At 39.9% G+C, this 23888-nt stretch overlaps 1 protein-coding gene and 1 long non-coding RNA gene across 2 annotated transcripts in view; one reads left to right on the forward strand and one right to left on the reverse strand.

Moving 5' to 3' along the window:
- Window positions 1–19736, reverse strand: part of CUL1 (cullin 1) — a 52867-nt gene extending 33131 nt beyond the window's left edge. The window contains exons 1-2 of the mRNA XM_053973111.1: window positions 19655–19736; window positions 4225–4517 (exon numbers count right to left, since the gene is read on the reverse strand). Of these exons, the coding sequence (XP_053829086.1) occupies window positions 4225–4364 (140 nt within the window). The 5' untranslated portion in view covers window positions 4365–4517; window positions 19655–19736. The remainder of the gene's footprint in view (window positions 1–4224; window positions 4518–19654) is intronic.
- LOC128804861 (uncharacterized) lies at window positions 16036–16882 on the forward strand. The gene is made up of 2 exons (XR_008436213.1): window positions 16036–16283; window positions 16657–16882. It is a non-coding gene; the product is annotated as an uncharacterized LOC128804861 (long non-coding RNA).
- Window positions 19737–23888: the final 4152 nt, after the last annotated feature.

Raw genomic sequence — 23888 nt, forward strand, 5'->3', positions numbered from 1 at the left:
CAATTTACTGGTGTAAGACTTGAGCAAATTTTAAGTCACAATAAATTCAGTCACTTTCTTCAAATTTCCACATAAGACCTATATGATAATGATGCCAATCAACTAATCAAATGTATTCTAGGAACCTTTTGAAATCAATAGTGTAATTTTTATGTATATAACACATGAAAGACCTTGAAAGCCAATCTGAACACTGCAATCTGGACATTGCAACTTACATCTTAGTTAAACAACCACATCATACCTTCTACAGTATTATAAACTCTTCTTATCACTGACAACATTTTAAGATATTCTCACGTAGATATAAATCTCATCTGTTATAAATTAAGAGCAATTGGACTCTTTAAACTAATTTTTTCTCAAATTTTCTTTAAATATTAAATTTGGACAAAAAGATTAGTCTGTTCTGTATGGGCATAAATTAACTAGATTGTTTAAAAGAATGCCTAAATATGCTTCTCAGGTTATGTTTTGTACATCAGGGCAGTGAAAGCATGAATTTATGTCAAAATTTTGGCATTTCAAATAAAGAGTGCACACATACAACAGAGAAGCACACCGCTAATCTTTCCATTCACCAATGGTATCTGAAAATTGTTGATGTGTGCTTCTAAAAAAAAATAAAACATTTTAGCAAAGTTACTCAGCTCTTTGTCTAAGTCACTGTGAAAAATTACACTACTTTGATACAGTGTAGCAAAGTTTTGTAACATTTTAGTACTTGGCCTGAGAATCTTCTTAAAATACATAAAACAAAAAAAGTAACAAACCCCTTTCATTCTCTCTATTGACTTTCAATACAAATGTCAAGTAAACCCCAATTCATCCTCTCATACTATGAGGTTTGAGGAAAATAAATTGCAGGCTCACCATACAATTAGTTTGAAAAATGGACATCACTTTCTGCCAAAAGAGAAGAAAATAGCACAAGATGTATGAATATTTTATCACTGCCAAATGGAGTTAAGAAGAGGTGGCTATAAAGACAAGTGGCCTACAGCAATATGAATAAGTTGAGTAAGAATAATTCTAGTAAACTAGTAATAGGTTTTCAACCAACAATTCAAAACAGAAACTCAAAACTTGCTACAAAAAAGTATGGTTCTCTCTTGGACAGACTAATTGAAGTTTCCTCCAAACAGACTAAATGCCACGAGGAGATGTATACATATTCCCCCAAACACTGACTTTTACAAGAGAGTCCTGTGGATCACAGCCTCCAAACTAATAATCACTAAATGGAAAACAAGGTGAACAGGCCCTTCCCTCACAATATTAGTAGTCTGTTAGGTCTATTGTTCCTAGAAATCTAGTTAATTTTATTGGCTATTTCTCTTTTTGGCATAAAGTCAATGTTTGGCATGTAATTCTGAGCTAGCTTGTAATATTGGTTGTCAGATGATGTTAATTACTGTTATAGGAACGATTAGGCTCTTCAGTACTAGAAATACATAGTATCTGGGTAAGGAACAGAAAAACATCTAGATTTCATTTTCAAGAATATCACATGTGGGGGAAAAAAATGAAACACCAAAACAACAAACCGCACAAGAAGGAAAGACATGATCATCTAATCTCACAAAAAAAGGTACATTTTGCACAAATAAACCTAAATTACAAGAAGTATGGATGAGGAACTTGGTAACCACCATTCAGAAACAAAATTTTTCGTTCACCTCTTCAATATTCTCAGATCTAGAAAACTTCTGGAATAATCAGCTTGTTTCTGCTCCCACTGAAATGAAGGGGAAAAAACCCACCTTAAGCATAGGCTCTAGCCTGTACTCAAGAAACTGAATTTACCATTTCATAAAGAGACACTCTGAACAAAGAAAACAAGTGCGGTTGTGACAGAGGTCTGAACTGCTTGAATTGCGTTAACTATTCTAATTCTTTTCCAGAGGTACTTGAATAAGGCACAACAAAATCTTCTACATCTCCAGTCAATTTTGATTGAAAAATCGATAGCAGATATAGGACTGAAGGTATGTTTGCTTATCTGCACAGTTCCCCCTCTTATAAATTACAGGGATAAAATGAAATCCACTTCAGGAGCAATATTCTGACAAGAAAAAGAAAGGGAGTGGAGAGGGAAAGAGAGAAAGAGGACAAAAGAGGATGAGGAAAGACTAAACTGTCAATTGTCAAGATATTCTTGTAAGTACAGCTGATCTTCAGATCAATTACAGCTGCAACTGAAACTCATCTGCAGCTGTTCTGCTTTCCAAACTAAACTGGTTAATAAGCAAAGCTTCCTGAAAAGAAGTCTACCAGACTACAAGACTTGCTGTACACAATGACTGGGCAAATATGTCACAGTTACTGCTTTGAAAGGGGTGCAATCTTTTAAGCACAACTTGTGAACACATGTACTTGGTATAGGATGCAAAATGCATTGCTATCTTCATAAGAGATTAAATACTCAGCCTAACCAGTACCAAATATTCTGAGTTATTGAACTATTATATTAAAGTCCAAACACTTGGAGAAAAAGTCCAAACTGACCACCAAAATGACCCCCTAAATTAATTAACTTAAGAAATTAACAAAAACAGTCCTTATTTTCGTACCAACAACTCCTCGAAGCAGAAGCAGGGAGGAAATGAGTAACTAATAGATAGTATATCCCTTTTACAGCTTCATTCTGAGCATCTTTGAGAATACCAGGAGAGGGAAAAAGCCAGTGTTTAACCATTACCATTGTAATCAGTAGTTAGTCTTCAGCTGCCATGCTTAACAGACCTCATGAACAAGAATATATTAAAGGCACTCACGAGAAAAAACTCTGAGCTTCGACTGCATGTCAAATTTCTAGCAGACATTCAACTTTTACGGACTTGTTTCACTGAGTCAAAACCAACGTTCAACCTAGCGCTGCAAGAAATCACTAATTTTAAATCTTAGGAAAAGTACTGGCCCTAAACACATGTTATTTCTTCTTCCCATCACAATTAAAAAAGTATCCTAGAAACAGTCGGTAGGCTGCTCAGGGCTTCTCCCACCATGGCCTGGAGCATGGATTCTGCAGATAGAAAAGATTACACGTTGATGCTAAGATTACATGTATAGAGAAACTTTACCTTAGAAAGTCCAGGGAACTAGAGAATCGACTAGTTTATAGCCTTCAAACTCTGTCCTTTCAAAAACATTAATACAGACTAAAATTTTATATGCTGCAATTCCAAATCAGTGCCAGCAACAGCTATACACATTAGTTCAGAATAATAACTTAATTTTAAAAAACCTAACTCTAAATACTGATAGAAAAAACCAGCAGAACTACTTAATGATAGGAAATGTATTCAGTCATCATTTCTATCATATGTACAGCAAAGTGTGTAGACCACCACCTTCTTTAGCAGTGCTGACTTTACTGAGCAATACAAGGTTACAAGAGTCAGGGCAGAACAAAAGATGCAAAACGAAGGTCATCAAATCCATTTACATGCCACCTTATAGGCAAAATAAAAAAGAATCTCCTTTCTAAATTAAGTCCTAAAGTCAAACACCGAAGCTATAACACAACAAGAGACACATTTCTCCTACAAATTAGTTTTTAAAAATCCTTATACACTACCCAATAGAAACAAGTTTCCTATGATCTTCCAAACAGTACCTCAGTGCATTTGAACAAGGAGGTTAACCCCCTTCCAGCATCCTATAACAACACCCAGAATGGGGAGATGCTGGAAAATAGCTCTCCAATGCAAGCAAGGAATTAAAGCAAAATCCACTGGAGACATTCGCACTCCATCTGGAAAATTACACAATCAAGTCAACAGTGAAGTATTACATAGAGAACAACAATTGAAAAATTTCCAGGTAACTGGACATGATTATCAGTAAGACCTGAAGCATAATGCCAGAGACTAACAGAGAAAAGAAGAGGAATTTCTGTTTTCTTTGTGTGCATTGTGGACTCAAAATTCGACATTTTAATAAAATCTCTTTAAACATGTGCTCTATTAAAGATAATAGTAATCAAACCTGAAATACAGAGGTAGCCTTAATAATTATGGAAGCCAGTTTTCCAGACAATAGAATGTTCCTGTTATTTGCCAGTAATATTAAATAGAAAAGGCCAATCTTCAAAACAAAACCATGCATTCTTAAAAGCCATTAAGTGAAATCATTATGGAGCAATTTTGTGTCTAAAAAAGTAAAAAGCTGTCTCTAATATACCAGCAGTGAAAGCAATAACTATCATAGGCACTAGGATACGTGTAGAGTTCCATGTATCTGGATTTCGCCATACTTTGTCTGGTGTAAACCTGTTGAATTCCAGCTCTTAGGTCATCCCATATCTGGTCAAGACCGATCTGTTTAAGTCCATGTGGGTTCTGACTCCTATTCGATGACATTTTGTATTTCCTGTAAAGTTTTCCAGTGCAGCAGCCTGAGATCTTGTTATTCCTCCATCAGAATCACAAGTCAAGTAACATTCTAAACTCAGTTGCAGCAACTCAGCAAGATATTCTTTACACACAAAAAGTGATGTTTCCCAGGAGGATAACCTGCAACAGGAAAAGAAAACATACATGTTATATGACAGTCCAAATTTATCCACACTAAAGATACAAAATTTATTATTTCATTGAAATACTGTCATTTATACAGATGAGAAATCAATCTTAAGATGTGAAATACCAAAACCAAGGAACATAATTTAGCAATTCACCACAAAATGAGACAGTTAGTACCCAGAGTTATCTAAAGGCTGTAGGTACTTAGATCAGTGCAGCTAACAACAAAACCCTAATGCTAACAACAAAACATAACAATAAAAAGCTTTCCAAGCAGCAGACACTATTTACCAGCAAGTGTAAATAGCTCCTTCCCATTCAACAGTAAAACTCCAGTACTTCTGAGCAGCTCTGGGCTCTGTGGTAGCTCATTGCTTAACAAACATCCTTATGGGTATCGAAGATTAACAAGAAGATACCACAAGTAACTTTTTCTTCAGTTATCAATAACTCTTCCAAACTTGAGATTCTATTACAGGCAACCTGAAAGGCCAAGGCATTTTGGTAGCAGAGAATTTTTCTATCTGGAAAGCATATGGTTATATTAATTTCTTTGCTATGTAGAAGAACACCACTTCAATATCATTTTACCAGCAAGAGAACACACAGTCAATAATGGTGGGAAGAAAGAACTACTAATAGAAGTACACAGAATAAATATCGAATTAATTGTGAATGAAGCAATCAGAAAGTAAGAAAATGCACTACTCCCATGAGTTTTAAGTGCACAAAGTTTGGGACACAGTAAAAAGATGGCTACCAATTCATCAGCCTCATGATACTATGGTGAAGGAACACATTCACCTGGAAAGGTCCACTGAAAACACCAAGCAGAGAAGGTCCAATTTTATAAAAATCCATAAAAATATGTTTGCAATTTTAACATGACTTATCCTCCAAAGCAACAAAATTAAGTATATACCAGAAAATGACAGTGTAAAAAATTAGCCCACAAATAAGAGAGTTGTACTAAGTCAGGACCAACTTAATCTTACTGGAGTCTTTCTATTCATATAGAGCTTATAAGAAAGATGGAGAAAGACTTTTTACTAGTAACTGTAGTTACAGGAGAAGGGTCAATGGTTTTAAATTAAGAGGGTCAATTCAGAGTGGATATAAAGTGGAAATTCTTTACTGTCAGGGTGATGTTGAGACACTGGAACAGGCTGCCCAGAAAAGCTGCAGCTGCCTGAAGGTGGCAGTGTTTAAGGCCATGCTGAAAGGAGCTTTGAGCAACCTGATCTAATAGACAGTGTCCCTCCCCAAGACAAGGAGACTAGACTAGATGACCCCTTCCAGCCTAAACCACTCTGTCATTCTGCACCATGACTGGAATCACTACTCACTGACTGGAATACTCAAACCACAGTGAAACATTACGGCGTTCCATTTTTCTACAGACAATACAGCTTTATGATAAATCTGTTCACATGAACCCTTCTGTAATTTCAAGAATAGTATAGGCTGAGACCAAATAAATCCTATTATTTGTTCTTGGTCTCTGAGCAGCAGAAAATAAAATATATTCTTTTAGAAGCTACAGTTAAGCCATAGGTGTTTTGTCACAGCCACTTCTAGGCTATTCCATGTTCAACTCCAGGCTTCACAGAGTTTTGAAAATTAAGTATTCTGTTATACCCTCCCTGACTTTCACCCAGTTATCTGAAGTTCTCTTCTGTCTTTTCTCCTGAACCCTAAAAAGACCGGCTAAGATAGAGACTTTTTTTCATTCTTTTCAGTCAATGGCTGTCTTACTACAGTAACACAAAAATTACCACTCCTCACAGTCCTTGGCTTTCCCATCACCCATACACATTTAAATCTCCAGCTCTATTTAAGTAATAACACTAAGAAGTATTTTCATTACGTCAGTCTCAGCAACAAGTACTGTCTCATTTTAATCTGACATACAACTGATTATGTAGCTAATTTTCTTTTTTACAGGGGAAACAGTTACTCAGAGGATTAGGTGGAAAAGCAAGAATTCAATCAATATAAAACTTAGCAAAGACACATCTAGAATTCAACCCTCCCATTTTTGTTTCTCTAATTACAGCAAGCTAGTTATTAAAGACACATGACAATCATGCATCATAATGCTGAAGTGCAATCTAGATCATACCTTGCTTGTATTTAACCTCTTTAATTTCTGGAAACTGAACCTGCTGCAGTAGTACTGACGATGGACTTTCGGGACTGAGCAACAAAAGCCAGGAAGAACAAAGGTCCATGAGTGGCCGTTCACCTCCACATGCACTCTGTGCATGTTACACACCCACAGTCTTGGACTGTGATCCTAAGTCAGCATCGCAATAAAAGCAAGAAAATTAATTCCATGTCTACAATCCAGGAGAGCAGAAACACTTTCATTACTTAAATCTGGTACTAAAGAAGACATGGCTTTGAATCTGCAACTCCACAACAACTGCACTACATGTAAGAATTAAATGACTCTCATTTGCTTATTAATCTGCCAACAGCAAGCAGCCTGGGCTTAGAGTGCATTTGTATAAGAAACTTTTTGGTGAACCTAACACAAAATACTTATTTGCTGTGTAAGAGCTTCTAACAAAAGGCTAACCCCTTGCTAGTTAGCAGAAAGCATAACCAGCAGATGTTGAGTTTCCCCTGCTATGATGATGGAAATATTTAACTCTCCTCTCTAATTAAACATCTCCTAGTTTTTACGTACCCTGGTGCATCTACGAATACTACCTTTTCCCAGAATCGTTTCAACTCAAGGTGCTCCTCATTCACAGTCTAATAATTTTCCCTCCCCTTCCCCTAAAGTAAACCTCTGTATTTAAGTCAGGATGTAGCTATTAAAAACAACGCTATGAAAATAAATTAATTTTGGTTTTTATTTTCACATGCAGTCCACTATATAAAAATATTCTTTCTAAGTTGTAATTCCATTGCATTTGACAGTAACTCACTATCCTCTGGTTGGCATCAAATTTGACTTTTGCAATTAAACACATGAATACAGAATGACAGTATCATCTCACTATCTTCCTAGACTCAAGCAATTTACTTCTTCCAGTTAATTACTAGCTAACAATCAGAAAATAGAGCACTAGATGAATAATTCTATTAACTACTATCTATTTCTTCCAGATTTATTCATGTACAGAAAAATAGAAAGGTAATTATTAATACATTATTTTAACATTACTTTACAATACATTACTTTAATTATTAATACATTACTTTTAAGAATAAAATTTCAATATGTAAGAATACTACAAAAGCGTATTTATGAAAAGAACTATCATACTTAGTGGTTAAACTAAACTATGGTATTAAATTTATAAAAAGAGCAGGGATAACGCAAGGCTTTTTTACTTGGCACAGTTGTTATTATATACAAACATATTCTATTTCATGTGAAAAGTGCTATTATTCTGATTCACATACACAAAAGCTTTTCCTAGGCAAAAAATTCTTGAAGGTCAAATCGAGTCCACAGTAGTTACACTGCATCTCTTCACCCAACATCCCAACTGCTAAAAAGAGGGAGAAGGAGTTCCTAAGCCAGATTTCTCAGTGCCCAGACTCTGCGCAACTGCCTGAATTAAAACCTCACCATTAAGTCATGACCTTTAAATCAGTGAGATCTCTCCCTTGCAAAGTGCTCTTGGCAGGACTACGCATGAGCTGGTCTTGAACTGACCATCACTTTCTCACCCAAACAGATCAGACTTGCTGCTGACCTGCTTCAAGGATAATATCAGCTGCCTGAGTTGAAACATCCACTCTGCAGCTTTGGATGAGAGAACTCAAACTTCATTATAGCATCAGGAGCAGCTATATTTGCATGAGAAGTACCACCCCTGCAGTTTCCAGACAACATATGCACAATTTGATGCAGCAGGATGATAGCGTTCAATGCCAGCCAATCTTTCAACCCTGCACTCAAGTACTGCAATTAAAACAGTCCAAACAAAAAGAGGCAACACTTCTGCCAAAACTTTGAAACAGTCTTGAAGGACTTAAAAGAAATGTTACTCCTTCTTTTTCGTTACCTGGGGACACACATCATGATAGATAAACATCATATGCAAAGAAATACACTGCATTAGAAAATACTGGGCTTGTTTTTATTGATAATCTAATAATAAAGAGTATTTTTTAGATATCCCACATCTTCGGAAAATGATGTGTATGCTGGAAGAGGCCTTCAAAAAAATGTGAAAGTTAACCCAGCTTTTATCTGGGTTAATAATAATAATAAAAAACATAATAGACCTCACCAGATTTTCAGCATCCCAAGCCATCTGCTGGAGCAAATACCTAATCTTTACATCCTAACACAATACAACTTTCAGCTTTACAGCTCCAAGGCCTGTGCATCACCTGTTGTTCTCCCACAACCCCTTATTTCTAAATTACATACTTCAAGATAGTTCACTTCAGTAATTACAGACAGAATTTGAACTTGTCAGCTTCTTGCACAGTAAGAACTTACTAGGTTCAGAGCAAGGTTTCCCAGCTGATGCAAGAGCCCAAACAGCATTGTTTTAAAGATGCAATAAAGAGGCACAACCTCTAGACTTATTTTATCTCTTGCCTAATTTCAAATATGAGGAAAATATTCTTGTCATGTCTAATAGCATGAGTTTAAGTGACCAGATTTAAACATACTACACCCAAACCCATTTGGGAAGAGAACCAAGTTTTGCTAATAAGCTATGGTGGAATGAATGTCACTAAAAACAAGTTCAAAACCCTTAAGCACTATGAAGTTTCCAAAGTATCTTTACTTCAGCTGATGTGTTAGCATTATGAGTTCTACACTGTAACAATCCTTAGTTGAGTCATGGTCCTGCATGCAACATTATATAGCACTCACATTTCTGTCCAGAATTATTTTAGGCCACTAAATATAAAGGCTATGAGCTAGGCAGACAGTTTATGCACTTCACATGACACAATTCTTAAAGCAAGACTAGGAACAAGCATAATATCCTTAGCACTTCATATGCTGCAAATGTGTAATTAATCAACATCTGGAGAATCTGCCTATAGGAGACATTTTCACCATGCCCCAGCAAAATGACACAACTATTGTAAAAAAAATGGTTATTCCAGAAATCAGTATCAGAAGAGAAATACTAGAATTTTTTCTCCCTTTTCAGTGAAGATCTTTAAGAGACAAATTACAAAAATTACAATGTTCAGTTCCTCTGTATTATTACAAAACACAGAGCTACATGTAGTGTGAAAAGCTTTAGCACATCTCATTTTCAAGGGAGATAAATTCAGTTCATTATGAGAAAAGGCAGAGATGTAGGCATGCACTCCTCCCTTCCAAAAGTTGTCTCGTAAAAAATTCTGTGCAGCATTAAAACAAACTAAATTAAAACAAAAAAACACCACAAAACAAAACTAGAAGCAAGTATGTGTAATTTGCCAGTAATTTGGTGTAAATTTTGGGTGGTTAATACTGTACCTCCCTAACAGTGACTTCATTTTGGGCTTCAATGTTCTCCCCACACCCCCTCCTCCGTGTTTTACAGCTCTGATCAATGATATCTAAAGCACTGTAATTAATACACTCCTACATTACTTCATGTGCCAATGATACAGTTGCCAGCTGAACAAATAAAACAAAGCTTGGACAGGTTCTTCACAGCTAGAAAGACTCTGAAATTCAATTTTACATTCAAATTTAAACACAAGATACATAAGTAACTTGGAACTGCAGTTTTCACACTTTTCTTATTTACTTAAATTATCCATGATTGTCCTCACTAAAAGCCTTTTTAACTGATGTGATTTATCTGTATGCCTGAATACAAGTATTTTTTCTAAAATATCAATAACTACTCATCAGAATAAAACCAAGAAACTTGGAGTGTGCCACTTTTTCCTTTCTCTTTGCCTATTCTTTAACATTCTTTATTTCTTCCTTTCAGCTTTACCTTTGTCTTCCTTGAACAAACAATTCTAGCAGCTTTTGACAGGTATCTCCCTACAATAATGCCACAGCTAATACAAAAAAGCCCCAAACAATCCACACCGTGCTGTCGTACTCTACACAAGCAAACTCTCCCTTTTGCAACTCCAACCAAAGTAAATGCTGGGCAATATTCAGAATCCCACAAACAATAAGTTTTATGGTTGCTTTATTGCATCAACATCAATTTGGAAAACAGTGCAAGGGACTACATCCTTAAGTACTACATAGGGAAAACATTTCAAGTTTTGCTTGGCCATCTTCAGAGAGATCACTTTGCTATTGATGAAATAATCCTTATGTAGAAAGTTTGTAGACTGCTCCTAAACTGAAATGTCCTTTCTAACCTAAGGTCTTGCATATTCCTGTGTTAAAAACAGGATGTAGACTCTACACTATTTTTTAACTGAGCCTGCAGTTAATGTGTTTCATAGCTTCTTCAAACACATTTAATACAGCTTTTATACCTTGGAAAAAGGAATGCTGCAGATTAGGAAAAGAACAAAGAGAATCAAGTCAAGATATGGGTGCACTGAAGAGAAGGGAGAAGGTTTTACAGAAGTGTATGGGGTTTGTGTGGCAAGTTTTGGTAATGGTGGGGGGGGCTATAGGGGTGACTTCTGTAAGAAGCTGGCTGTAGCTCCCCACAAGTCCAAGAGAGCCAATGCCAGCAGCTCCAGGATGGATCTGCCACTGGCCAAGGCTGTGCCAACCAGAGATGGCTGTAACATCTCTGTGAGTACATATTAAGAAGGAAAATAAATTATTGCACAGATGTAACTGCACTCAGAGAGAGAGGAATGAGCATATGTGAGAGAAACTCTGCAGACACCAAGGTCAATGGAGGATGAAGCACCGGAGCAGAGATTCCCCTGCAGCCTGTGAAGACCATGGTGAAACAGTCATGCCTCTGCAGCCCATGGAGGACCACAGGGATGTAGAGACCCACTCACACATCACAGAAGTCCACAGAGGTACAAAGTTCCACCTACAGCCCATGGAGGAGACCCATGTCAGAGCAGGTGGATGCCTGAAAGGAGGCTGTGAGTCCATGGGAATCCCATGCTGGAGCAGGCTTCTGGCAGGGACCTGCACTCATGGAGAAAGAAGCCTATGCTGGAGCAGGTTTCCTGGCAGGACTTATGACCCTGTGGGGAACCCATGCTGGAGCAGGCTGTGCCTGAAGGACTGCACCCTGTGCAAAGAGACCCACATCGAAGCAGTCAATGAAGACCTGTAGCCCATGGGAAGGACTGATGCAAGACAAGTTTATGGAGAACTGTCCCCCATGGGAAGATCCCATGTCAGAGCAGGGGAAGGACTCTCCTCCCTGAGCAGTAGTAGAAACAGTCTGTGGTGAACTCACTGTACCTCAGCCCCTGTCTCCCTGTGCTGCTGGTGGGGAGGAGGTAGAGCCCGAGAAGGAGGGAGAGGTGGGAGGAAGGTGTTTTAAAAATTTGTTTTACTTTTCATTAACCTGCTCTGATTTTGATTACTAACAAATTCAATTAATTTGCCCAAGACCAGTCTGTTTTGCCTATGATAGTAATCAATGAGAAATCTGTCCCTGTCCTTGTCTCAACTCATGAGCCTTTCATTATATTTGTCCTCCCCTGTCTACTTGAGGGGAATGATGGAGGGGCTTTGGTAATTACCTGGCATGCAACCAGGGTCAAACCGCCAACATAAGATAAAGAGCCTTGAGTATTCCCACTTTCTCTCTCACTTAAATCATATATACGATACAACCTGCATAAACCCAAACAAAAAAACAAAACAAACAAGAAAGCAAAACACTAAACAAAGCCCAATGAAACCCAAATAAACATAAACAATGAAGGACAATGCACATGAAGATGGACTTCTTGAATTAGTCAGGAAGATGCAGAAAAGGAAAATGAAGGAGGACAAGCCATGAAAATTGCTAGATACCCAACATTCCCAGCAGAAGACAGAGTAATACACCTTGTTTCCTTAGAATGGGGAAAAAAAACACACAAAAAAACCCCCAACCAAACACCAACCCAAAAACCCACAAAAACAAAACAACAGCAACAGGAAGTTAAATCCAATGCAATTCAGAAAGAACAAACACAGAAGGGCTGGAAACTCTGAAATACCTTGGGCCAATTTAGAGACCTTAATGATCCTGCAAGGACAATTCTTACTCATAATTTTTTCCCAAAAGACCTTACCAGACATCAAAACTTAACTAAATCCAACTTAATAAGCTAGAACATCATAATCCTATTGATCTCCACCAAGAAAACAGTGTTGTCTTACAGTTTCCTTCAGACACAGCATGCCCTCCACCAGAACATCGAGGGCAAGCCTATGAACCCTAACACAAATCCCCCAACATTATAACAGCACTCAATGCACTGCAACACACACTTTCATACTGCCCTGTTAAAGACACAAACAGGAATTTTCACCTGCAATAATATTTCCACACAGAATTTTTTCATGCTCTTGGAAGGCAGTAGTTCTTACCAATAATTTTTAAAAAAATTTAATATGTTGCTAACAAGCAAAAACCAATTCTGACTGGAACCTCTTCCCAGCAGCTTGCTAATTTTACAACTTCTTCCCTCTTGTTATTTGTGCAAGAGCTCAATTGATCAAGACAGTCCAATTTGCCACTTCAATTTATAAATAAAGATGATGGTCACACCGATTAATCTTGCAAACAGTCTGATATTTTCAGACATTTGAATGTACTACAAGAGCACAGCTTAAATACTGAAGAGTTTTCTCCCATAATCACCTTCATACTAATGTTTCATTCTGAAGTAACAAATAAGGGATGAATCAATCCTGTTTGTAGGTAACTGTTGCAGTTACCTACATTCATTTTCTGCATGTAACAAAATCACGACCTGTGAAAGCCGCTCGCTCTTTCTTTTCTTACTTTCCTTTTAAATCGTGTTCACATTAAGTACATGGATATATGTGCTAGTGATCTTGATTCCGACTGTGGTGTAAACTGTTGGCAATGAACAGTGCAACTCTCATATATTTCATTCCAGATGCCTAAATACAGTCAGCCCAAAAAAGAATGAGAACTTTCTCATTAAAATCTAGAAAGGGATTTGTATGTAATTCTTCTGGTTCAACTACAAAGTCTGAATTCTAGCTGCCTTAACTTACAGCAAAGAATTTATACCTCACAAAAAGTTAGTTCTGCTTAAATTCAGTATCATTTTCAGCAAATTTTAATCAGTTGTGATCTCTAATGACTGCAACAGGCACCCTTGGTATAGAAGTGAAACAATTTAACTTAATTTTGTAAAAGTTAAAATTGCCACACATCCCTAACACCCACATTTAAATCCTCCTTCCTTTCGATTAAGCTTGCACCATTAAGTTTTAAAGCTAAGCCTGCATTACAATCTAACAAAATCAATTTAACTTCTTAAGGATATAAACTTTGATTTTATACAACTCCTATTAGTAACAGCATCCTAGCATAGGCACACTTTCAGAAATAACAAAACTTCTTCAAAGTTATCTCCGAAAAAAAAGAGAGTAAGAGAACAGTCTGTTTTCTTAAAAAAAAGCAAACATTCTAAAAAAGCATTTTCAATTGTACAGTGAAAAGTTTATCCGTTGGCTACCCAGAAGCAAGCAGAGCATTTGCCCATGAAATTATTACCATGAAAAGCAGGATGAAAAGACTAACAGCTAACAAACAATGAACTATTTCCTAAAATCCTCTTTTTTCCTCTAATGCAGTCCTCCAAACTTTAGATAAAGCTTCCAAATGACAGTCTCCACCACCTGTGAGACTAAAGGAGCTTGCAAATTTACATATGAAATTAAGTTTAAATTACAGAGCAAAACGGGGTGAACTCAGGTCACACCACCAGCCTCAGTTCTGAACTCTAATCCACATTAAGATATTGTCCAACCTGAAACACAGAGGAACAAAAAGTCAAGTTACATCAAATGCAAATTAAAAATACAAGAAGTTTCTGACTTCATTTATGGCTGAAATTGCCTTACTAATAACCCAAATTTTTGTAGCTGCCTGCTTCAAATTTAAAAACTTCACTTTTTTCTGCCTCGTATATTAATGAATCAAATACATCCGGGTCCCAGTAGCAAAGCCGTCAGTCTCCAATAAAACAGGAGAAGCATGTGCATGTCTTCAAAAGATAAGTACATTATCAGAGCAGAGTGAGGAGCTCCCTGCACTGCAGAAACTTTCCATCACCATGATCCTCACCATCCTACATGTAAATCCATTTCTTCTGCACAATAACACCAAGCTTGAGACATACAGCAACACAAACTAGAGCAAAACTAATGAAATCCAAAGATAAGGAGAATTTTCTATCAACTTTAGATACTTCTAATTTAAAGAAAAACAGAAGTCAATGGTATTGAACTGATATTCAAATCTAGCGCATAACTACAAAGATGTCAGAGAATATGTATATTCTTAATCCTTTATTCTTAGTCCTGCTGTCAAGCAATGCCTTGTATTCATTAGACAAAACTAAAGCAGGGAACCTTTTGATTCCAAAACCAAAGGGGAAGAAAAGGAGATAATACAATTTTTTTTTTCCTGAGATTTTGGAAAAACATCACATTGAAGTTACACTGTTTTTATTCAAGAACCATAAAATGGTTTGGGTTGAAAGGCACCTTTAAACATCACCTAGAAACCACCTCTCTGCCACAGACAAACATATTGCACTAGATCAGGATGCTCAAAGCCCTATCCAACCTGGCCTTGAACACTGCCAGAAATGGGGCATCCACATCTTCTCTGGTTAACCTGTTCCAATGCCTCACCACCCACCAAGGTAAAGCCTTCCTTCCTTATAACCAATTTAAATCTACCCTCTTTCCATTTAAAATTTATGTCCTTTGTCCTGCCACTACAGGTCTTTGTAAAAAGTCTCCCTCCATCTTTCTCATAATCCCCCTTTATACGCTGAATGAAAGCCTCAATAAGGTCACTCTGGAACCTTCTCTTCTCCAGGCTGACCAACCCCAACTCTCTCAGTTATAGGAGAGGTGTGCCATCACTCTGATCACTTCTGTGGCCCTCTCTGGATCTGCTCCAATAACTGCATGACTTTCTTGCGCTGGATGCCACAGAACTGGATGCAGTGCTCCAGGTAAGAGTCACCAGAGAACAGAACAGAGTGAGAATCACCTGCTTCTTTTTACAAGTTCGGGATACTACTGGCAAAGAAAGTACTGAAAATTTGGAGAGAAAGAGACACCAACTCTGGCAAAAATTTACATATGACTCTACACCCATTCCCTGAGGTGCAAAATGAAATTACTATTTTCCTATTTTCACAGTAGCCTTCATTCATTTTTCTAAGGTTCATAGATAAAGAAGGAGTTGAAAAACACTACATTAAATAAAGTGGAACATAATCAATGTTTGGTTTAGTTAAGAAGTATGTATTTGATTTTGACTTGTACCAGAAGAGGTAAGACAGCAACAGGAAGAGGTTCTCTCTTGTGACATCAGAGGTTCTGTGGGTAAAGAGAAAACTGACAGAGAACTACCCACTGGGACACAGATAATTTCCTAAAGCAGTACTCTTTCCAGAAGCTGGGATAACGCAAGGAGTGTTTAAATCTGTGATTACATTAAAGGCTACAAGTTACAGCACTATAGCAGGGCACACCAGCTCAGAGCAATTTTATTATCAAGTCATTTAGTCATGTCTGTAACAGGTCTGGACTGCAGCGCTGTAGAAACATGAACAGCCAATCTGTTCTTGTTCTAGTAGTTCTTCTATTGAAAAACCAACAACTCTTAGAATAAAACAGTAAGTTACTCATGTAGACAAGCTCAACATGCCTCTGTAATTTTCCAATAATTATATTTTCTTACTGAAAATTCTCTTTTATCAAGCAAGGGAAATTCAGTGGTCTCCATAACAAACCAAAAAAATAGCTGTTTAAGTTTGCATGCTGAATAGATTATAATTTGCAACCGGACCTCTAAATGTTGGTTCCAACAACCACTTCTTGCATGGAGATAAGCTTGAAAAATACAGTTAACTAAAATTTTCCTATTAGTGTACTCTTACCTAAAAAACATGCTAGCACCTAAGTATTCTATTTAAAATGAGATCATGCATTCCTAAAGCACATGCAGAACTTCCAAGGCCAAGTTTTCCATACTCTTCTTTCTTCCAGGTCTGTGCAGCAGGAAGACTGCACCAAGCTGCAGGCTGCTAGGACTGCCTGTGCACATCCTCCTGATATCCCATCCAAGTGGGACATCTGCCCTGTTTTCCTTCTGATGCACAGAAACAGACCCTGTTGGACAGCACAGGAAGTACAACAGCAGAGTTGGTAACACATTGACCTCTTACTAGGAAATTCCTCACTTCATGCTCATAATACAGATTTTTGATGTTGAGAGTGGTGTAAGTGCAAGTGGAGCATCTTTAAAGCTGTTTCATTCGCTAGAATTTTGTGGGGTCTTTGATTAATTAAAAAAAAAATAATCAAACTTCAGTGGCAAGAGAGAAGATTCCAGGTATTTCCAATCCATGCAACCACTGGCACCTGGGATATGACTCATCATTAAGTTAGGTTCTACTGAAGTAATTGTAACTACACAAAACTAGGCACTATCTAAGAAACACAAGAGATGAAAAGCAGTACTCCAAGATGTTATGTTAACACACAAGTTGTAGGATAACACTTCTTAAGCTGAGTATCTGAGAACTTTCTCTAAGGACTCAGTATTGTTTTCGTAATAATACATCTAAAATCCAAGAGCTTGCACCAAGACTACAAATAAGCTAAATCAAAAAAGAGGCACCCCCAAAGCAGTATCCAAATAAGGGTGTGCATCCATTTATCTTAAATTAATTTAGGTTATTTAATAAAGCAATAAAGCAATGTGATTTTCTCATGCTGACGGTTCGAGCAACAGGCCCAAGTTTTAAGGCCAGTTCAAACCAGCATACAAAGGAGCAAGGTGGAAGAAGAATAATTTTGCTAAACCACCACCACTATTTTGTCAGCCAAGGAGCAAAACACATATGCCTAATTTAGGTGCCCAAACTAAGATTATATTTCTATATGATCCTTGGCTAAGCAATGGAAAGTTTCCTCCAGAGACGCTGTTAATGCAAGGCACTGAACTGGGATTCTAGAGTTAGGTGTATGAATTAATCCCGAGATCAAATGTGCTCACCATGCCTCCATGGGGCAAGTATGTCCAGTGTTTAAACTGCACCTCAAACACGTAGTCATGAGGTGGCTGTGAAATGTAACCAATCTTAAGAACCGAAGCAACTAAGACAGACACAATAAGAAGTTGGACAATAAATACTGAAAACAAGAAGTTACAAAGCAGATGGAGAAGACTTCCTTCTGGTCAAGTCACCATCAGAAACACAAAGTGCCGATGCCACACAGACACGTAATCATCAACACACAACATGACAGCAGTTCATTGTGAGTAAAAATTTCGTACCGTGGTACCTGTATAGTATCTTGCTACTTCCCCAAAGAGGAGGTATACCAAATAAACTCCATACCAATTAAGTACCAATTCACATTATTTGGCCTAATTCAAGCTATGTAGCCACCTCGTATTTCTGGCCCCTGTGGACTATTCCTCCCAGTCCTGCCAAAAGGATTTCCAATAGAGATTTTTTTCTCCCTGAGTATCATCAGGGCATGTGTCTATATTAGGGCTGAGGTACATGATTATATATGAACACATATATCAAGGGAAAAGCTGCTAAAGAAGTCAGTAAAAAATCAAAACAAAATAAGGTAAACCAAGTAATTAATCTCTGCCCTTTCAGTGTTTAACTCTATGCCAGCTGAAACCAGAACACAAGTATTCAGTTAACCTAGGGTAAAATTCCTTTCTCCTCAAAGGCATAGCTGGAGCATTTAAATACAAAGTGGGGGAGACAGTATATGAATCTACAGAGGAAAGGAGTATGTGCAAAGAAAAGAGTATTAGATGAGATCACAAGGAAGGCTTTAATGACAGGAAAGTAAGATCAGAAGGGCAAAAAAACATGAAGAAGGAAACGGTAACTGGGCAGAAGAAACCTGGAAGGGGAAAGGTAACAGAGGGGTAATGACAATGCTGGAATATAACTTCAAGAGGAAACAAGAAGGATGGGGAAAGGATCCCAGTCAGGACACGGTTAGCTTGCAGTGGCAAAGTTACTGGGAAACAAATGAGCTGGTTATTGGAAACAAAAAATGCAAGACTAGTCATCTGGATAGAGACAATAAGTACACAAACAGACAAACAAAAGGTTACCGGGGCACCTACAACAGTAGGTGGCAACAAGGGGAAGCCTGGCGCACAGTCCTTGAGAACAAGAGAAACCTAGAGAAGTTGACCAAGAAGAACTGTGTGGCAAAAATCCCCCAGGCACGATGGTACTGAGAGCGCTAGGGAATGTCTCTAGGTACAACCAAAAAGCTCCTAGACAGACCTGAGTATCACTACGGCTATGGGGATTGTGGGATGAACAGGGTGAAAGGAAGCAGCACAGGAAAGGACAGGGAGGACGGAGAGCAGGTGAACTCCCCAAAACAGTGCCTGGTGAGGTTACGGACAAAAGCTCACAGGGAGAAAAGAGGGCAGAGTCGTGGGAGGAGCAGGGCCTGGGATGGCTGGGGTGGGCAGTCCCGGGGCCGACGGGGGCACAGCGAGGGCTGCGGGAGGACAGGCCCGAGGTCTGAGAGCCGCCGGGGCGGGACGGAAAGGCTGGGGCAGCCACCGAGGCGCCCTAGCCATGCGGGGGCCGCGGTCACGGGGGAAGGCCGGGGACGGAGGGAGGGAGCGGGCAGCCCCCCGGCGGCCGGGCAGATCCTGCGGGGCCGGGGCAGCCAGCGGGGCGCTCCCGCACCCCGACGGGGGCGATGCGTTCTGAGAGCGCAGCTCGCGGCCTCCCCGCTCCGGCCCGGCCCGCGGCCGGATCCACGAGCGAGCCAGGCAGCCACCACCGCCGCCTCCGCGCTCCCGGGCCGGGAGCGCCCCCGGGAGAAGAAAGGCGGGCGGGCGGGCCGGGCCCGACCGCCCCTTCCCCCGTTCCCCGCGGCGTGACTCAGTGCCGGGCCCCGCGCCGCCGCCTTCGCGTCCTGCCGGGCCGGGCCAGGCTGGGCCAGGCCTCGCTGCGACACAACGCCGCGGCCTCCCTGTACTCACCAGCATCGCGCGTCCCGCAGAGTCAGGGCCACGTCCGCCCGCCCCTTCCGCCTCCGCCGGGCCCGGATCCGCCGCCGCCACCTCCCCCCGGCGCGGCCCGGGGATCGCGGAGGCGCCGCCCCTCGCAGCCGCCCCGCCCCGGCTCACGGCGGGCGGGGGAACCGGGGCTGCGGCTGCCCGCGCCGGCAGGGCCCGGTGGGGCTGGGCCTTGGCCTCGGCCTGTGGCGGAGCCTGCCCTCCCGCATGAGCTGCTCGGCGGGGGAGGCCGGCCGACCGCCATCTCCTTGGTTCCAGGCCCTGCCCTGCCCTGCCCGAGGGGTCGTTGTTCCGACCCCTCCCCAAGTTAGTCCAGTGCCAGAAGAGCTGAAGGATGAGCTGAAAGACTTGGGAGTGATGACTGACGAAAAACTCAACATGAGCCGGCAAGTGTGCGCTCGCAAGCCAGAAAGAATTGGGCTAGGGAGCCCAATTCTTGGGCCATGGGCAACTTGGGCTGCATCAAAAGCAGCATTGGGGTCAGCAGGGCAAGGGAGGTAATTCTGCTCCTCTGCTCTTCTCTGGTGAGACCCCAGCTGGAATGCTATGTACAGTTCTGGTGTCCCCAACATAAGAAGGACATGCAGCTGTTGGAGCAAGCCAAAAGGAGGCCTCGAAGCTGATAAAATGACTGGAACACCTCCCCCATAAACACAGGCTGAGAAAGCTGCGGCTGTTCAGTCTGGAAAAGAGAAGATTGTGTGGAGACCTCAGCAGCCTTCCAGTATCTGAAGAATCCTAGAGGGAAACTGGAGAGGAGCTCTTTGTCAGGAACTGTAGTGATAAGACACAGAGCAATAGGTACAAATTCAACAAAGGGAATTTTAAGTTAGATGTTTGGAAGAAGTTCTTTACTGTGAGGGTGGTGAGGTGCTGGAACAAGGGAATAAGTTGTCCAGGGCAGTTGTGGATGCCCCAACCCTGGCAGTGTTTAAGGCTGGGGAAGTGTCCCTGCACATGGCAGGGGGTGTTGGGACTAGACGATCTTTAAGGTCCATTCCAAATCCTTAACATTCTATGATTCCATGTGTTTCAGGATGACATCATTAGACATGATAAGACTTTCCTCCATCCATAGCTAAGCAGCTGGTTCTATATTTATGAGAAACACAGGTTTCTAGAGTGTCCTGGACACAGTGAATGGCACCACACCAAGTCTGGGAGCCTGAATGGATGGTACAGCTGTGAGTTAACAGTACGTCTTTGCCAAGTGAGTGTTAAACCAAACTGTGAAGCTCCTCTGAGTTCCCGATGTGAATAACATCAGGAATCATTGCCTCTAAGTTCATGAACATTGCCTTGAAAACTGATTAAAGTGTGGCTTTTGTAAGAACATAGAAATCTTTCTGTAACTGTAAGTTTCAGAGTAGTAACAGGACAATTTGGAAACAACACTGAAGAAGAAGAGGGTAGAAATTGAAAGAAAGGAAATTACATTGTTCGGCTGTGAGCTGCTTGGAAGATGTGTGATGGTATTTGGTCTGACATATTGAGGGATACGGAGTTACATGAACCTGTTTGCAATCTGCAAACAGATTAAAGCAGAACTACCTACTGTAGATAACTTTAATGTATGATAATAAAACTTAAACCTCCTAGCAAATTTGCATTACTTATATGTGGATTGGAAGTGGGGCAGTTATTTTTTCTTTCTAAAAGTATGAAATTGATAATACAAAATCATACCAAAATTAAGACAGGTTTCAGAAAAGTAGTATTTTGGAGTCAGTTCTGTCTTATTTATTCCTGAAGACTGGAATTATATTGCTGGAGCAGTGTTGTGAAGGAAAAAACAAGGTTTGTAAAAGATGTTATAAAAAGTACTTATCCTTTGTACTAGTATCAGGAGTTAAACCCTTGAAATTCAGTAGCCTCATGGGAAAGGAGAGAGAAATGGGGAAGCAATAGGAGGAAACAGAAGATTTCTTTTCTTTGCAAAATGCTTCACTTGCATTCTGGTTCTACCAGCTGTTCACCTTTTCTGAAAATTGGCCTTCTCAAAGCCAATGGTCCTTAGTCATGTTCGTGCTGGAAAAATTATTTCCCTGTATAATAATGCCTTCCCATGGCCCAGCCTACTGAAATGGACACAAGCAAAGTCAGTGACAAAGCTCTCCCAATGAAACAGTGCTGACTAAGGAGCACTGTGTGAGGAACTGGTTTAATGTGTAGCAGGGACACTGTCTCAGTCAGCTGGGTGGCATCACGACGCTTCTATTTTGCCTATGTAGGTATACTTTGCAAATACCATTCCTGGGCATGACTAAATTTCTGGTTTGCTGACATATGTGAGTTGTAGTAGAGGAGAGTTTGTGTGGGTCAGCATCAGCATGGGTAGTTCTGCATGGTGTGTTAAACACTGGGACAGTGAGGGCAAACAAAATAGTCTGTGGGGGACAGGAACCAAATCCAAAGGAGGGTGGTCTGATCATGAAAAATAAGGACTGATTTTTCAGTCTTGGAAAGTTAGGTTTTGGTGCTGTATTTTACAGCAATTGTCTTTGCAAGAGGTAAAGGCATCCTTGTTTTAAAGCTGAAAACAAGGGGACAATAGAGCTATAGATAGCGAGAAAAGTGAAAGAGAAATGACAGGAAGGAACCAAACTAAGGGGAGAAGGAAGGCCTGAATTGGCACCATCTTGCACTAAACTGTATTTTTTTCTTTTTAGCTTTTATGATTAACTGAAGTACATGCCTGAGATCTGACAGTTTGGAGTGTTGAAATTTGTTTATCTTTTTCCCCAGGGCTGCATTATGATTTGTGCTCACTTTATAGAGACAAGGCACAGTTCTCTGACTTTATTCATGGTAGTAGTAGCTGAGTTATCACTCTGAAAAGGTAGGCCATAAAAAAAGCCGCACTAGACAATTAGCACATGGTGCACAACATGGCTCCTTCATACATCCATTGAAAGAATTCCAACAGCAGGGTAAGTGATCACAGAGAGAAAAGGGGACTGAATGCAGGGAATTGAATGCCAAAATATCTATTACCAAATTACTCATAGTAGGATGGCTTGTGCATTTTAAATTCTCCAATGGAATTTATGTACTTTGCGTGAAAGGAGAGAAACTTCCTCTAGAGACTGAGGCAGCCAGAATTTCAAAGACAGACTTCATGGGAGAAATTCAGTCTTTTTTTTACTAAAGTGAATTTGTGGTACTGCTGAGAGGGGCCTGTTTTCAAAATAACTTGCAGGTCTCACACTTGTTGCATCAGCAGTGAATCAGCATACACTAAGCAAGAAAATTATCATGACAATGTTTGCTGTCAGTTTAAGTAGGTAGCTTCCTCAGCAAAGAAGAAAAGCCTGAGTCATTCAAAGACACAGAGTTGCAGTGACTGCTAGCTTATTACTACTGTCAGGAGTCTGGGCTGATTTGGAGGGATACTTTCCCTGCTAGTTACATGTGCAGTGATGGTCTGAAAACAATAATTAATTATTTCACCCCCTCCATACAGTCAGGAGGACAGGCTTGGTATAGGCAGGGTAGATGACAACCAGATTTGGTAAAGGTTGCATGGCTGTATTAAACATCTCTTGCTTTTTCTGGCAGATTTGTTTTCCTTGGTGTTTTGGTAAAGAATGTTTGGCTAAGCTCCTAAGTGGTCGTTCCCCATTTAAATGCTTTATTCCTGGTTTTGAGTTGAGCCCAGTGTGCTCCCTAGCTCTGAGAGCCTCTGTTTTTGAGCTAGTGAGAGGCTGCAGGCATGTTTTTCCTCTTACTGTTTCTTCTTGAGAGGGTTGCAAGCTAAGATACAGGAAATAAAAAACAACATGTTTGGGAAAGGGATATATAGTTGTATACAGTATGTGAGCATACTACCAATTTCTTCAGCTTTTTTGTTGAATAGAAAATTTGAGTTTCAGGATTTTCCATGATTGCTTGTAAATCAGTCTTGGGCTCAGTCTGTCATGCACATTTGTATAAAGTAACTGAGAAGAGATATCGTCTGTGCTTCTATTCAATGGTGCCCAAAAGAATATGTGAATGACAGATGATATTCCACTGCTCTGCTACTTCTTGTGCTGTCAGCTTTTGTGGGAAGGTGAAGAACATTTTGTGGAGATCAAATTGTTCTTCACAAAGGCCAGTCTCTGCATGTGTCAGACAGGTAGTGCCAGGCTCCTACACTGAATAAAAAGGGAGACTAGGAGCATTCGCAAACATGGTAACCTTTGCTTAATCTGCCCCT

This window comes from Vidua macroura, chromosome 1 (genome assembly GCF_024509145.1).
Source record: "Vidua macroura isolate BioBank_ID:100142 chromosome 1, ASM2450914v1, whole genome shotgun sequence".
In the NCBI taxonomy this organism is placed as follows: Eukaryota; Metazoa; Chordata; class Aves; order Passeriformes; family Viduidae; genus Vidua; species Vidua macroura.